General features: G+C 41.6%; 1 protein-coding gene across 4 annotated transcripts in view; it reads right to left on the reverse strand.

Annotated features, from left to right (window-relative positions):
- The window catches only part of CFAP57 (cilia and flagella associated protein 57), a 79534-nt gene that overhangs the window by 35639 nt on the left and 28189 nt on the right, over window positions 1–15706 (reverse strand). For all 4 annotated transcript variants that reach the window (XM_082424395.1, XM_082424396.1, XM_082424397.1 and 1 more), the window contains 5 exons: window positions 11548–11687; window positions 10594–10759; window positions 9778–9891; window positions 3546–3758; window positions 2078–2251 (listed from right to left, as the gene is read on the reverse strand). In XM_082424395.1, coding sequence (XP_082280521.1) covers window positions 2078–2251; window positions 3546–3758; window positions 9778–9891; window positions 10594–10759; window positions 11548–11687 — 807 coding nt within the window. The remainder of the gene's footprint in view (window positions 1–2077; window positions 2252–3545; window positions 3759–9777; window positions 9892–10593; window positions 10760–11547; window positions 11688–15706) is intronic.

A 15706-nucleotide genomic window follows, 5' to 3' on the forward strand; every position in this document is an offset into this window, starting at 1 on the left:
GAACAGCTAAAATAAAAAATAGTGATAATACCAAATGCTGGCAATGATGCAGAGAAACTGGATCTCTCATGCATTGCTGGTAGGAATGGAAAACAGCTTGGTAGTTTCTTAAAAAACTAAATAAACACACTTGTAATATATGATCCAGCAATAGTATTCCTGGGCATTTACCCCAGAGAAATGAAAACATGTCAACATAAAAGCCAGTACATAATTGTTCATAGCAGTTTTATTTGTAATAACCCAAAACTGGGGAAAAAAAAATCAAATATCCCACAAGAGGTAGATGGTTAAACAAATCATGGTACATCCTTACCATGGAATTCTACTCAGCAAAACTGGAATAAAGTATTGATACATGAAATAACTTGCATGGAGCTCAAGGGTATTATGCTGAGTGAAAAAAGCTCCTCTCAAATGGTCACATACTGTATGATTATTTCTATAAAATTCTCAAGATGTCAAAATTATAGAAATGGAAAGCAAATTAGTGGTTGCTGAGGACGAGGCATGGTGTTGGGTGACTATGAAGGGTGGCATGAGGGAGCTGCTGTGGTGCAGGAATAGTTCTGTGTCTTGCGTGCAGTGGTGGTTACATACATTTATGCATCTATGTGAAAAAATGATACAGAACCCCACACATAATGTACCAGTGTCAGTTTTCTGGTTTGACATTGTACAGTAGTTAACATTAGATGTAACTATTGAGGGGAACTGGGTGAAGGGCACACAGGACCTTGATGCTATCTTTCAGATTTCCTACAAATCTATAATTACTTCAAAATAAAAAGTGAAAAGTAAAGAATCAACTACGGAAACTGTCCTCTCACAATCACCAATATGTGTCAAGAACCTTAAAAATGGCAACGCTCCTTCCCTCAGGATTCGCTCTCTGCCTAGGCATTTAGCCTTAGAAAATAATCAGAGATGCTCAGAGAAATCTATAGGCTAGGATATTCATGAATTCATGATAATTTAAATGCCCAGTTGTAAGAGAAGAGTTAAATAAGTTATGTTCCATCATTGTGATAGGATATTTGAATAGCTACTAAAATCATGCTTTTGAAGAATATTTAGTCATACAAAAAATGCTTACAAGAGCATAAATTTAAAAAAAGCAGCCTACAAGAGCATACATACAGTATGGTCTTAATTTATTTAAAGCATATGCACAAAAAAATAGAAGAAAATGCATCACTATATTAATGATAATGCTATTATGAAGATTTTTATTCCTAAAATAAACATGTATTGCTTTTATAATCATAAAAGTAAACATCTTATCCACAAAACTTAGTAGCTCTGAAGCAAAAGGGGGGAATTTGTGAGAGTAATTTACTTTGGACCCAAGACTCAGGCTCAGTACAGGAATGTTCCAGTTTATAATGAAAAAGCCTTTCCTAGTAAAGATGGTGTCTGCAGGCAAGCCAGTATAGAGTTTGGGACATAATTAAAAACCTCAGGTGTTGGTATTGTTCAGTTGGGGATAAGAGAGGCGAGGAGGGAGAGAGAACACATTTTCCCAGTGCCTGTTCTTCAGGAGCCCATGTATACATAGACACTGCTTTTTTACAAGGAGGAACGGAAGGACAATTTACAAATGTGTGCTCATGCTATGACCCCCAGGGACGGGCGGGGGCTCATCTCCCGGGCCATGACTCCTTTTAGTCCAGAGCGACTCTGTGGAGGACGAGGAGAGCTGTGAGCCTTCAGTAGCCAACACTCAGCAGCTGGGACATGAGGGCACTGGCCTGTAGAGGACAGCTGTGGTCGGGGGGCCTATAACATCTCTCGAATGGCCCATAATTATGTGAAATATTATGATGAACAATCTTGCACCTCAATCTTTAGGTGCATCTCTGATTACCTCCTAGAACAAATTCCTGGGAGTAGTTTAAACAAAGAGTATTAAGAGCCAATAAACGTTTATTGAACACTTGGCTGGATGAATAAATAAAGGGAGAGAAAAGATGCTGGGAGACTGAAGGGATGAAGGTGGTATGCGGAGGGCAGGACCAGGTGGATCTATTGAGAGCTGGATCTGGGACTGGGCCCTAGGGGAGGCGGTTGCCCTCACCTTGGTGATAGGACCGCAATGGGCCTGGTACTCGTTGAATTCTTTCTGAAGAGGCAGCGGGTACTTCATCGCACGAATGGTTCCCACCGAGGTGCCCACAAACATCATGCGCCCGGAATGGGAGATGACGATAGCTGTGTAGGTGACGTCATATGCTGACATCTCTCGAAGAACCTGGAACACAGCCAGCTCTGTTCAGGGTGAGGGGCTGAGCCATGTACCCACTGTCCCCATGTCATTCTCCTCCTTGCTTCTAATAGCAACATTAGGGCAAGTTCTGGATTTAAAAATGTGTTTTTTCCATTTCTTGTAGCATCTGGCATACCGTCCAGCACATTAGGGGCACAAACTAAATATTTCTTGGCTGCTTGACCGATGAGTAAGCAGCTCTAGGAGTTAGGAATAATACTAAAAAAGGGAAACCTTCATAAAGCATGTGCCAAGCAGTGTTCTATGGCTTTTACAGGTTGTAACTCATCCAATCCTCACAAAAACCCTTTAAAGATGGTGAAACAGTCACAGAGATACTAGGTAAGTTGCCTCAACTCAACCACTTCCTAGGTGGCAGTCAGGCTCCCAAGACTATGCTCTTGACTGCTATTCTAACCATGTATCTCAAACTAAGAATGGGATGTGGATCCTAAGTTTATTTAGCAAACATTTATTAATGTCCATTATATAAACAAAAACTATTCTATCAGGGAATTCATTCATTCCTTTGCTCTTTCATTCACTCATCAACCCACCCACCCATCTAGCCACCAAACATTTACTGAATGTTTGCTGTGGGCCATGCATTGTGCTAGCTAGTAGGGATACCAAGACGTGTGAACCATGGCCCTGCCCTAAAGGAGCTTTGTTCTGGTGCGGCACTGTGGAAGCCACCACAGAGTCAGGACCAAGCTACTTGGGGGCACACTGGAGAGACACCCTACTCTCAGCTGGGCTTGTGGAGAAGGACACAGCCACATTTGCAGGAAGTGTCTTTGCTGAGCTCTTCTCTCCTCCCTCAACTATTTGGAGCCAACGTGCTAATTCTAAAATTTCAGAGTAGTTTGGGGATTTCCAAACAAATATGGTAGCAAGCTTAGGTGGTAGCAATAACTAGAGTTCTGTTTTTACCCCACGAAAGCAGGTGCAGATCAAGGGTTAGAGCACAGTTTAGAGATGCTGCTGACCCCCATCCCTGGAGGGTAGGGGAGAGGTTACAGACAGCAAGCAAAGTAGAAATGGAAAAGGGCCCCACAATTTAACCCAGTCAGTTGGACGCTGGGCAGGAAATTCCAGGAGTAACAATTACTGAGCTGATCCTATAGGAATGAGGAGCCAGGTGTTATCCCATGAAGAAGGGACGCTGTTCTCACAGGCCCCCTTTCCATCCCTTTCTGCTGTAAACACAGGAGGCTTCTGTGTTTCTTCTTCTGCAGATCAGGGCAGCAGCCCAGAGGAGGGACAGGGGCAGACTTACTGAAGAATCTGCTATCTCCTTGAGAGTCTGGTCTGATCCAACAGCAAAGATGATTTTGCCATCAGGGGAGATGGTAACACAGTTGTAGCTGCAGGACTTGAGCACACATTCTGTCTCTCTCTTTCCTGTGGACAGATTCCATTCATATACAGCACCATCTGTGCCACAAGAAATCAGTTTGCTGTCATCTGTATTCCACGCAACTGAACGAATCTATGGGGGATGAAGACATACCCAGTTAGGAGTGTACACACACACACACACACACACACACACACACACACGCCTCTCATGGAAAGGAGGATAACTTCTTACGTGTTCCACTAGACTGAGGCAGAATGTCCTTTCCTGGTACATGCCCTTCAGTAAACACTAATCATAGCTTTGTGGGAAAGTTAACATTCTATTTTCTCAGATGCTTGCAAAATACTGAAGATGAAACATTCCCATTTCCATTTCACTTTATGAGTGTAAAGACGGAATCATAATAGCTCCTCTAATGCTACAATCAATCATTGCTATGTTTTACAAAAACTTTTTATTTTGAAATAATTATCTATTCACAGGGAGGTGCACAAATCGCACAGACAGAGGGTTCTTCCAGATGGCAGAGTAAGTACCTCAGCTGACCTACCCCCCACACAATAAGGTAACTGTTAAAAACGATAAAAACAGTTATTTAAAGTCTTTGGAAATTGTCCTAAGGGCATGCAGCAAATGTAGAAACATTCGTTCAGGAAAATCTACTCAATCTCAGTAGGAACAGAGACTGTGCAGGAGAAAAAAAAGATTTCTCAGAATTAGTTCAGCCAAGTTACTAAACAAAACAACCAAATAAAAACATTCTAGCCTTTTCCCCTTTTCGTATTTGTAACTCCTTTCTCCAATAGAGAGAGACTGGCTCCCATGAACTCCAATACGTTAATGGATTCTCTCAATCTCCTTATAAGTAACAAACCTGCTGACCCACTGGTTACCTCTTTGGTTGTTCCCATGACTACCGTCCTGTCAACCACATCTCAGTCCTAGCTCTACCTAGCCATGTCTCAGTCCCAGCTCTACCTCTTAAATTGCATTTTCTAATTGTTTTCCACTATCATGTAAAAATGCACTTAAATATAGTAATCTTATTTCCAACAATATTCTTAGATTCACTAATTTTAATAGTTTATCTGCAAATTCTCTGAATTTGCAACATACCCGATTATGTCTGTGGTGATAGTTTTATTTCATCTCGTCCAACCTTCATGCCTTTTATTTTGCTATGGCCTGAATGTCTGTGTCTCTCGCTACCTCCTCACCCCAAAATTCATATGTTGAAATCCTGACCCTCAAAGATGATGGTATTAGGAGCTGGGGCCTTCGGGAGGTGATTAGGTCCTGACTGCTTCCCTCATGAGCCCTTATAAAAGAGGCTCCAGAGAGCTAGCTCACCCCTTCCACCATGTGAGGATACAAGAACTCTGCAACCAGGAAGAGGGCCCTCTCCTGACCATGCTGGCACCTTGATCTTGGACTTCCCACACTCCGAACTGTGAGGAAAATTTTCTGTTGTTTATAAGCTATCCAGTCTGTGCTATTTTGCTATGGCAGCCCCATGGACTAATGCATATTTCATGTCCTTGCCTTATTGCACTGGATAGGACTCAGTACAAGGCTAACAGAAGGCATCATGTTTTGCCCTCTATCTCAGAGGGAATGCTTTCATAATTTCATAATCAAGCGTGCTGTTTGTTGTAGGTTTTCTGTGTCCTTTTTTTTTCTCCAGGCCGCACCTCTATTTTTTTTTAAAATATTTATTTATTTATTTGGTTGCACTGGGTCTTAGTTGTGGCAGGCAGGCTCCTTAGTTGCAGCACGTGGGCTCTTTGGTTGTAGCAGGCAGGCTCCTTAGTTGTGGCCTGCAGGCTCCTTAGTTGTGGCACATGAACTCTTAGTTGTGGCATGCATGTGGGATCTAGTTCCCTGACCAGGGATCGAACCCAGGCCCCCTGCATTGGGAACACAGAGTATTACCCACTGCGCCACAAGGGAAGTCCCTGTAAATGTCTTATATAAGATTTTTAGGGACTTCCCTGGTGGTCCAGTCGTTGAGAATCTGCCTTTCAATGCAGGGGACACGACTCGAGCCCTGGTCAGGGAACTAATATCCCACATGCCGCAGGGCAAAAAGCCTGTGCTCTCTAGAGCCTGTGTGCCACAACTAAGGAGCCTGTGTGCCGCTACTGAACCCGTGAACTCTGGAGTCCATGCGCCACAACTAGAGAGAAGCTCGCATGCTGCAACGAAGATCCCACGTGCCACAGCTAAAGACCCGGTGCAGCCAAATAAATAAATAAAATATTTTTTAAAAGTACCTAAAATTTTTTTATAATAAAATAAGTTCCCCATTATTTTTAGTTTGTTTTTTAAAATCATGAATGCATGTTAATGGTATAGATTTTTATTATATCTGGATTTATAGAGATAAGCATATGCTTTTTCATCCTTACTATGTTAATGTGGTATTCACTAATTGATTTCAAAATCTAAAATAACCTTGCATTCCTGGAATAAATCAACATGGTCATGCTGTATTATCCTTTTAATATATTGCTTGATTGGTTTGATAATAATTTATGTAGGACTTTTTATGTTCATACAAAAGACTGGCTTATCATTTTCCTTTCTTGTGATGTCTTTGACAGGTATCACAATTATGCTGACCTCCTAGAACAATTTTGGAAGTATTTCCTTTTTTTTTTTTTTTTTTTTAATTCTCTAGAAGAGTTTTTTCAAGATTAGTGTCATGTTTTCCTTAAAATTTGATATACTTCTCCAGTGATAGTTTTCTTTGTCAGAAGGTTTTAAATTACAGACTCAATTTTTCTAGGAATTTGGCAGTTCGTCTATGTATTCACATTTATTTGCATAAAGTTGTTCATAATATCCTCTTATGATCTTTTTAAATGTCTATAGGACCTGTAGTGATATCCCCTTTTCATTCCTCACATTGGTTACTTATATCTTCTCTCTATCTTTTTTTCCCCTTAATCAGTTATGCTAAAGGTTTGTTCATTTTGTGTTTTCAAAAAATCAAGTTTTGTCATGTACCACAATGTTCATTGCAGCTCTATTTACAATAGTCAGGACATGGAAGCAACCTAAGTGTCCATCGACATATGAATGGATAAAGAAGATGTGGCACATATATACAATGGAATATTACTCAGCCATAAAAAGAAACAAAATTGAGTTATTTGTAGTGAGGTAGATGGACCTAGAGTCTGTCATACAGAGTGAAGTAAGTCAGAAAGAGAAAAACAAATATCGTATGCTAACACATATATATGGAATCTAAAAAAAAAAAAAAAAAAAAGGTTCTGAAGAACGTAGGGGCAGGACAGGAATAAAGAGGCAGATGTAGAGAATGGACTTGAGGACATGGGGAGGGGGAAGGGTAAGCTGGGAAGAAGTGAGAGTGGCATGGACATACATATACTACCAAATGTAAAATAGATAGCTAGTGGGAAGCAGCCGTATAGCACAGGGAGATCAGCTCAGTGCTCTGTGACCACCTAGAGGGGTGGGATAGGGAGGGTGGGAGGGGAGACGCAAGAGGGAGGGGATATGGGGATGTATGTATATGTACAGCTGATTCACTTTGTTATACAGCAGAAACTAACACACCATTGTAAAGCAATTCTACTCCAATAAAGATGTAAAAAAAATAAAAATTAAAAAAAAAATCAAGTTTTGGCTTTGATGATCTTCTATTGTGTGAATGTTCTCTGTATCATTAACTCCTGCTCTTATCCTTATGATGTCCTTTCTTTTGTTGTCTTTGAATTAATTTGCTGTTCTATTTCTAATTTATTGAGCTGGATGGTTATGTCACTGATTTTCATCTTTTTCACTTTTCCAATACATGTATTTAATGTTATAAATTTCCCTGTATGCATGGCTTTAGCTGCATGCTCCGTCTATATTTTCTTTTGTTTTTGTTTTTTCTTGCAGTATTACACATGTAAGCCTAACACATATCCCTGGTTGGAGACAAGTATTATAAATTCTTGTAAAGTGATGAAACATGGCTGCTCTTCTGGGTTGGTGAGGTAGGGCCTCCTATGGGGGTGTGCATGGTCCTGGAAAGAGCATCACATTCACCTGGTGTGCTTTCCTCTGCATCCCCACAGTCACACTGTTGGGGCTGAGGAAGCGCAGCAACTCTCAGTACTGCTTGTGCTTAACAGCACTTTTGGTTATGACCTGTTAATTGCTAAACTCAGTGGTCACTTTTTAGTATTCACATCCCACTCTCTGACATTTAATACCACTGACTACTTTATCCTTTTGGAAACCAGTTCCCTGGCTTCTTTGATACAATTCCTCGATTCCAGGTTCTCTTTGTACCTTCATTTGCAGTCTCTCTCTTCTTTACCAGTCCCTTAAATGTTGGTCATTCATCTCCTGCCCAAGATCTCAGATTCCGCATGAGCCCTTGGTGATCCAATCTATGCCTCTGACTTCTATTGACTACCACTTAATCCCCTGAATTGGAATTTTTAGCCTTGACTTCTTTCTGACCTCTGCACTCATATCACACTCCTGGACACATCAAATATAACATGTCCAAAATGGAGCTTAATATCTTTTTTCTCTCTGTCCCTACTACTAAAGCCATGGTTTAGTTCCTAGCTCCTCTTTCACCCTCATTTCCTAGCTGATCTCCTTCACTTCAACTTCCCTCCCCTCTAATCCATCCTCAACACTGTTTGGAGAATTATCTTTCTGATACCATTACTTCCTTTCTTAAATCCTTCCAGTTGTTTCTCATCACCTACAGACTAATGTTCAATTCCTTGGCATGGCATACACACTCCGTGGTGCAGCAAACTTCTCCAGCTCCTCCTTCTATCACTCCTTAAATGTGCCCTATAAACCACAAACCACCATCCTATTCTATACTCCCATTCCTTCATCTACAACACATCCTGCTGCTTAGAATGCTTTTCTTTTCCCATTGCTTGTTCTCTCCAAATTCATCTGCTGACTTCTTACCCTTTCAAATCTTTAGTCTCTCCCTTTTCTGCATGCTCCATATCTACTTTATCTTCAGGAACTACTGGTTTTACTTTCTAAATATCTTTTGAATCCATCCACTTCTTCCTATTGGTACCACCTCCATCCTGGTCTAAAATACTAATCATTTATCATGTAGATAACAATCTCCTTACCATTTCCACCCTCGTCCTTTTCAATACAATCTTTATTCTGCAGCCAAAGTAATCTTTTAAAATGCAAATATGGTCATATCATTTCCTGTCCTAAAAGTCTTCAATGATTTCATGGAACAAGAAGGATAAAGTATAAAATCCTTAAAAGGCCTACAAGTTTCCATGAACAAGGTTCCATGAACTTGGGTCGCTGCTAACCTCACCAATCTCAGTTTCATTCCTGATACCTATGCTCCAGCCTCACAGATGGTTCCTCCTATACCCTTAGAAATCTCCCATCTCAGGGTCTTTGTTTATTTTTTATTTTTTGGCTGCTTTGAGTCTTTGTTGCTGCACATTGGCTTTTGTCTGGTTGCGGTGAGAGGAGGCTACTCTTGGTTGTGGCACGTGGGATTCTCATTGTGGTGGCTTCTCTTGCTGCGGAGCACGGGCTCTAGGCACGCAGGCTCAGTAGTTGTGGTGTGCGGGCTTCAGTAGTTGTGGCACACGGGCTCAGTAGTTGTGGATCATGGGCTCAGTAGTTGTGGCTCACGGCCTCTAGAGCACAGGCTCAGTAGCTGTGGCACACGGGCTTAGTTGCTCTGCGGCATGTGGGATCTTCCTGGACCAGGGCTTGAACTCGTGTCCCCTGCATTGGCAGGCGGATTCTTAACCACTGTGCCACCAGGGAAGCCCAGGGTCTTTGGATCTCTATCTGCAATGATTTTCCCCACCAGCTCTGTCTGATTAATTCCGACCCACTCCTTAGGACCAAGCCTTTGTGAACATCCCAATTTCCCTCATCATGCCCACTCCTCATCACTTCCTCTCATAACAACCCATATTTTTCTTTCACTGAGTTTACTACAGTTAGTACTTAAATCTGTCTGTGTATTTGTTTTATTGTCATTTCCCCCAACTAGACAGGGACCTTCAAGGGAAAGGAGTCACTTCTCTTTTGTTCACTTATACCCCATTGGCTAGCATGATGCTTGGCTCTGTGTCCTTGTTTCCTTGGACACTGTTCACTCACTTACCTTCCCTGTGTGTCCTTTCAGATTCGAGACGTTCTCCAGGCTGGTGGTGGAAAAAATGTGAATCACATTCCCATTGACTGCAGCAAACAGGTGACCTCCGTTGCTAAAGCAACACTACCAGGAAATACAGGAAGAGAGCAAGAATGAAAGACAGAGTAGTCTATCTGGAGGTTACAGTTGAGTTCAGGGTGAAACCACGTGTAGGACTGGGAATCAGGGGAAGGTGCAAATAGGACTGAGAAGTGGCTGACATCTTCACTTTCACTATTCCTGTAGCTCATATTGGCCAAGATGCTGACGCTACCACATGCACGAATCATGAAGGTGCTTGGATCAGAGAATAGAACCCTCATTTTGTCTGCAGAAGAAGTTTCAGAACAGGGGAGCAATTCCTCAAATCACTGTCTTGATTCCACAAGTCACCTCAGGGGGAAATCTGATGGGCTATTGTCTCTCCCTGTTGCTCATTTTCCCTGGCCCCTCCCAATCGCCAAACTCGCCTTCCCAGCTGTGACTCCGATTCTGTGATAACTTTCTTTTTAAGGATTTTAAAAAAAAATTACTCCACAGTCACAGAGAGGACTGATCACAGGTGGGATCTCACATGGTTTGGTTCAGTGATATATTTTGGTGGGCATAAAAGAAAGAGGATAGAACCAACATACTCAATAAGTTTGGTGGGAGAATTGGATTTCTTTTTAAGCCACCAGAATTCTCTAAGACAGTCTTTGGTCCTACCTCCCCAGTTGTGCTAGTTCTTGATATTTCAACTCTGGCTTTCCAAGAAACTGGACCTTTATCTCCAGCAGTTCTTACCTCTTTGCACCCTCTGACAGAATATTCTTTGAAAGAACGTATATCATCAATGAGTAGATTCATAAGGCGTAGTTTGTCAGCAAACCCTACTACAATGTAGTGTCCAGATGGGTGAAGGCTGATTGTATAAGCTTCTTCTTGGTATTCCTTAAATAGTTCCAGGGTGCTGTGAAAAAGATAAATTATTGAATATAAGTCTAGCCCACTGAGTCCCTCAAGTCCTCCATTGTATCTGGTACATATTTTTATCCTAGCGTTTGAGATACTTTATTACTTGCAATTATTGGTGCCTCTTTTTCTAGATTTTGGTTACTTGGGGATAGTGTCCAGCAATGAGTATGGCAAGTAGGGGGACTGAATATGGGGTTCTCTAGAGATGTGGAAGGCACAGCTCCATTTAGATTTCCAAATCAGAAGTATTGCACAATTTTTTTTCCAGCAGCCCCAGCAGCTATATACAAGAGCAAAGAAGTTACATTATGGGGCCAATCTAGGCTGGAGATTCTCAAGGAAGCTATGCCAGGAGGAAAAAATCACTGGGAGCCGAAGGTGGTTGGGGCAGTGATCTGGATTCAAAGGGCGAATCAATGGTCTGGAGAGCTCCATGGGACAAAAAGCAGGTCTAGTGGGGGTGAGGGGATGGGAAAGCTAGAAGGACACAGGAGGGTACGTAAGGACGGGAGATATTGGGATGTTTCTTTATGTCCCTTGTGCCAAGCATAGTGTCTGGCACGTAGCAAGTACTGAATAAAGTATAAAGTGATTTTCTAGCTCATGCAGGAGTGAATAGTAAAGAGAATAAGGTAGCTTGACTGACTTGATTAAAGAAAAAACTTTTCCAACTGAAAGCTTCTAAGTAATTAAAATTTCAAACCTCTAATTAAAATAATTCGCATGGAAAATTTAACAACTGAAATCGTGCATATCACAGTAGCAAAGCCTTTCATTCCTTACTTTGATTCGTAATTCCAGATGCGAACAGACCGATCCACAGAGCAGGTGGCAATGAGGGGTTTGCGGATGCAAGTAGCTAGACCAGTGATGGACGCTGAGTGTAACGGGTACATCAGATACTCAAAGTGGGCAGTCTCCCCCTGGAGAAATCATACAGAATGAGATCAGGCAGAGGAAGCAAAAGGTTGGTTATGCACTCCAGCTCTCATTACTACTTATGGATGTTAATTAGCCCAGATGCACAAAAATCAGGCTGTGGGCAAACTGCTTTAACATTATGCATATTTTCCTATACCATTATTATTTTAAAACATCACTTTAATGGAAATAAAATATTTTATTCTATGAATATACCAGAATTTAGTTTATCTATCCTTCTACTATAGGAATATTTAAGTGGTCTCTGATTTTTGTTAGTTAGGGGTAACACTAGACTAAATATTCTTGCATGTAAGTCGGTGTTCCTCTCTGATTACTTCCTTAGATACTGTAGGGTAAGTGCCTGATATTAAGCTTTTGAGTCTCAAGGCATCTATTTCAAAGGACATCCATCTTGAATAAACATATTGCCAGTTGTATGACACAGCTACCAGCCAAATAACCTGCCAAGGAATTAAGTCGTCCCCACCCTTGAAGACCCCTTTTGTAGAAAGTCCTGGATAACTTAAATAACTGACTTCTTGAGTGACCCCACTTTTCTCTTCCTGTGCCCTAATTCTCACTCACATGGCTAAATGACCATTAAATAAATAAATAGTGAACTCGCAAAACCCTAGACACCCCACTTTCAAACCCTAATAAAGGCAGAGCCCCAGGTCCACCTCTCTCTTTACCCATGGCCTCACTGTGTGGCCCTTGGGCTTGCTCTGTACCCTCCAGGACCTGTGAGTAAGAAATCTTGTTCCTCAAAGTTCCCTGATGATTTTTGATGAAGTACATCCTACAATCACAATAAGAACCAAAGGGCCAGTCAGGCCACAGCATTGGCCCTGGTTGGGGGAGTGCATGTGGGGCCTTTGCTAGGAGTAATACAGCCCCCGGGGAGTGCCTCCGGCATTCCTAGCTGATGGCATCACCACCAATAGGTTGGGACCCACACAACAGATATATTTCTAGAAGTGGAATACAGGGCAAAACGGTGTGAATGATTTTCAAAATCTTCATGAGAACTCCCAAATTTCTCTGCAGAGAGACTATGTTACTCCACCAGCAGCAGCAAGGAGAGTTGGGTGAATGATTTTAAGTTAAAATGTATCCTATTGCACTGCTCGTGTAGATTCCAGGTGTCTGTCATCAGAGACATTACACCTGGGACACCAGAATGAGGAGTGATGACTGGGGAATTTAATGAGGTGTACATACTTTGTTCACAAGCCAAGGCAAAGGCTGAGCTGGCAGTCCCCTCAAATCCAGACGCTTCCCTTCTCTACTGTGTCAGAAAGAGGTGCTGGGCTGGGGTGGGGGTAGGCACAGATTATTCCCGTTCTTCTCCATCTGCTTCCCCTTCTTTCTCCAATATCTTCAATCTCGCTGTCTCTACTAGCACATTTCTACTAGCTTTTTTTTTTTTCCTCCTGAAGGATGAGCAAGAACTAATGTGGGGAAGGGGACAGTATAAGAGTGCCCCAGGCAGAGGTAGGAGCATACTGAAGCCTTTTGGCAGAGGGAACATGCAGACTCATGGTGATCAGAAAGGCCAGTCCTATCAGGTGGAATGATGGGATGGGGCTGTGGAGGGCAGCCTGGGCCGGACATTGCCCAGCCCTGTGCACCTAGTTCAGTTCTTCTCAGAGCACCAGGAGGGAGGCCACTGAAGGATCGCAGCTGTGATGACGGTGGAGGTGGTGGAGGATGTGTATTTTGCGATAACCACGTCTGGGATTTGAGAAGATCACTCTGGCAGCCAAACAGAATGTAATTCAGGGGCTGGAGGGCAGAGTGTACATGCAGAGACAGGCAGGAAACTTTTCCAGCCTGGGAGATAGAGTGGAAACACTCCCTTCCACAGAAGGTCCCACTCTCTGGTCTAGTTCTCTCCTCCCCACGCAGCCTTCCTTCTGAGAGGCCCTGCCCACCAGCAGGGAGAGACGCTCTAGGCAATGAGCTCACCCCTCTACACAGAGAAAGTGGACAGATTGGAGATCCAGCCATCAAATTAGTCCTTTCTGAGTCCTTGTGAATGAGGTCCCCCCAGGTGAAATGATAAAAATGTCTTAGTTTGGGGTATACAACATAATGACTTATATATTAGCCGACAAGCTTTTAAGTACACTCAAATCTCTGTTATGTTAAAACAAAAGCAATTCTCTCTTTTCCACCATGTCTCTGTACCTCATTCTATGAGGCCAGTATTACCTGGATACCAGAAGCAGATAAAGGCATCACAAGAAAACTACAGAGCAACATCCATTATGAATGTAATTTTTTTTTGAATTTTATTTTATTTTTTTACACACCAGGTTCTTATTAGTTATCCATTTTATACATATTACTGTATACATGTCAATCCCAATCTCCCAATTCATCCCACCACCAACCCCCACCGCCAATTTCCCCCCTTGTTGTCCATACATTTGTTCTCTACATCTGTGTCTCAATTTCTGCCCTGCAAACCGATTCATCTGTACCATTTTTCTAGGTTCCACATATATGTGTTAATATACGATATTTGTTTTTCTCTTTCTGATTTACTTCACTCTGTATGACAGTCTCTAGCTCCATCCATGGCTCTACAAATGACCCAATTTCGTTCTTTTTTATGGCTGAGTAATATTCCATTGTATATATGTACCACATCTTCTTTATCCATTCGTCTGTCAATGGGCATTTGGGTTGCTTCCATGTCCTGGCTGTTGTAAATAGAGCTGCAATGAACATTGGGGTGCATGTATCTTTTTGAATTATGGTTCTCTCTGGGTATATGCCCAGTAGTGGGATTGCTGGGTCATATGGTTATTCTATTTTTAGTTTTTTAAGGAACCTCCATACAGTTCTCCGTAGTGGGTGCATCAATTTACATTCCCACCAACAATGCAAGAGGGATCCCTGTTCTCCATACCCTCTCCAGCATTTGTTGTTTGTAGATTTTCTGATGATGCCCATTCTAACTGGTATGAGGTGATACCTCACTGTAGTTTTGATTTGCATTTCTCTAATAATTAGTGATGTTGAGCATCTTTTCATGTGCTTCTCGGTCATCTGTATGTCTTCTTTGGAGAAATGCCATTTAGGTCTTCTGCCCATTTTTGGATTGGGTTGTTTGTTTTTTTGTTATTGAGCTGCATGAGTTGCTTGTAAATTTTAGAGATTAGTCCTTTGTCAGTTGCTTCATTTGCAAATATTTTCTCCCACTCTGAGGGTTGTCTTTTTGTCTTGTTTGTAGTTTCCTTTGCTGTGCAAAAACTTTTAAGTTTCATTAGGTCCCATTTGTTTATTTTTGTTTTTACTTCCATTACTCGAGGAGGTGGATCAAAAAAGATCTTGCTGTGATTTATGTCAAAGAGTGTTCTTCCTATGTTTTCCTCAAAAAGTTTTATATGTCCGGTCTTACATTTAGGTCTCTAATCCATTTTTTTTTTTTAAAGTGTACAATTCCATAGCTTTAATTACATTCGCAGTGCTCTAATCCATTTTGAGTTTATTTTTGTGTATGGTGTTAGGGAGTGTTCTAATTTCATTCTTTTACATGTAGCTGTCCAGTTTTCCCAGCACCACTTATTGAAGACACTGTCTTTTCTCCATTGTATATCCTCGCCTCCTTTGTCATAGATTAGTTGACCATAGGTGTGTAGGTTTATCTCTGGGCTTTCTAACCTGCTCCATTGATCTATATTTATGTTTTTGTGCCAGTACCATATTTTTTTTTTTTTTTTTCCACACACACACACACTGTATTTTATTTTTACAAGAGATAAATAGACTGACACCAAGCATTGTACATGGATGACCACAACAAAAGCAACAATGATTGCAATTACCAAACATGAAACACACTCATACTATGTCATAATATTGCCATTCAGTCCAGTAATCCTCCACTGTAACAGCTCCTTTACTTTGCAGTGAAAATTGATTTGTATATTCCCTGCCTCTGAGTCCTTGTGGGATTTTTTTTTTTTTTAAATTCAGACAGAAAGTCACAAAAATTATACTCATCCTC

This window comes from Balaenoptera physalus (genome assembly GCF_965194825.1).
Source record: "Balaenoptera physalus genome assembly, chromosome: 1".
Taxonomy (NCBI): Eukaryota; Metazoa; Chordata; class Mammalia; order Artiodactyla; family Balaenopteridae; genus Balaenoptera; species Balaenoptera physalus.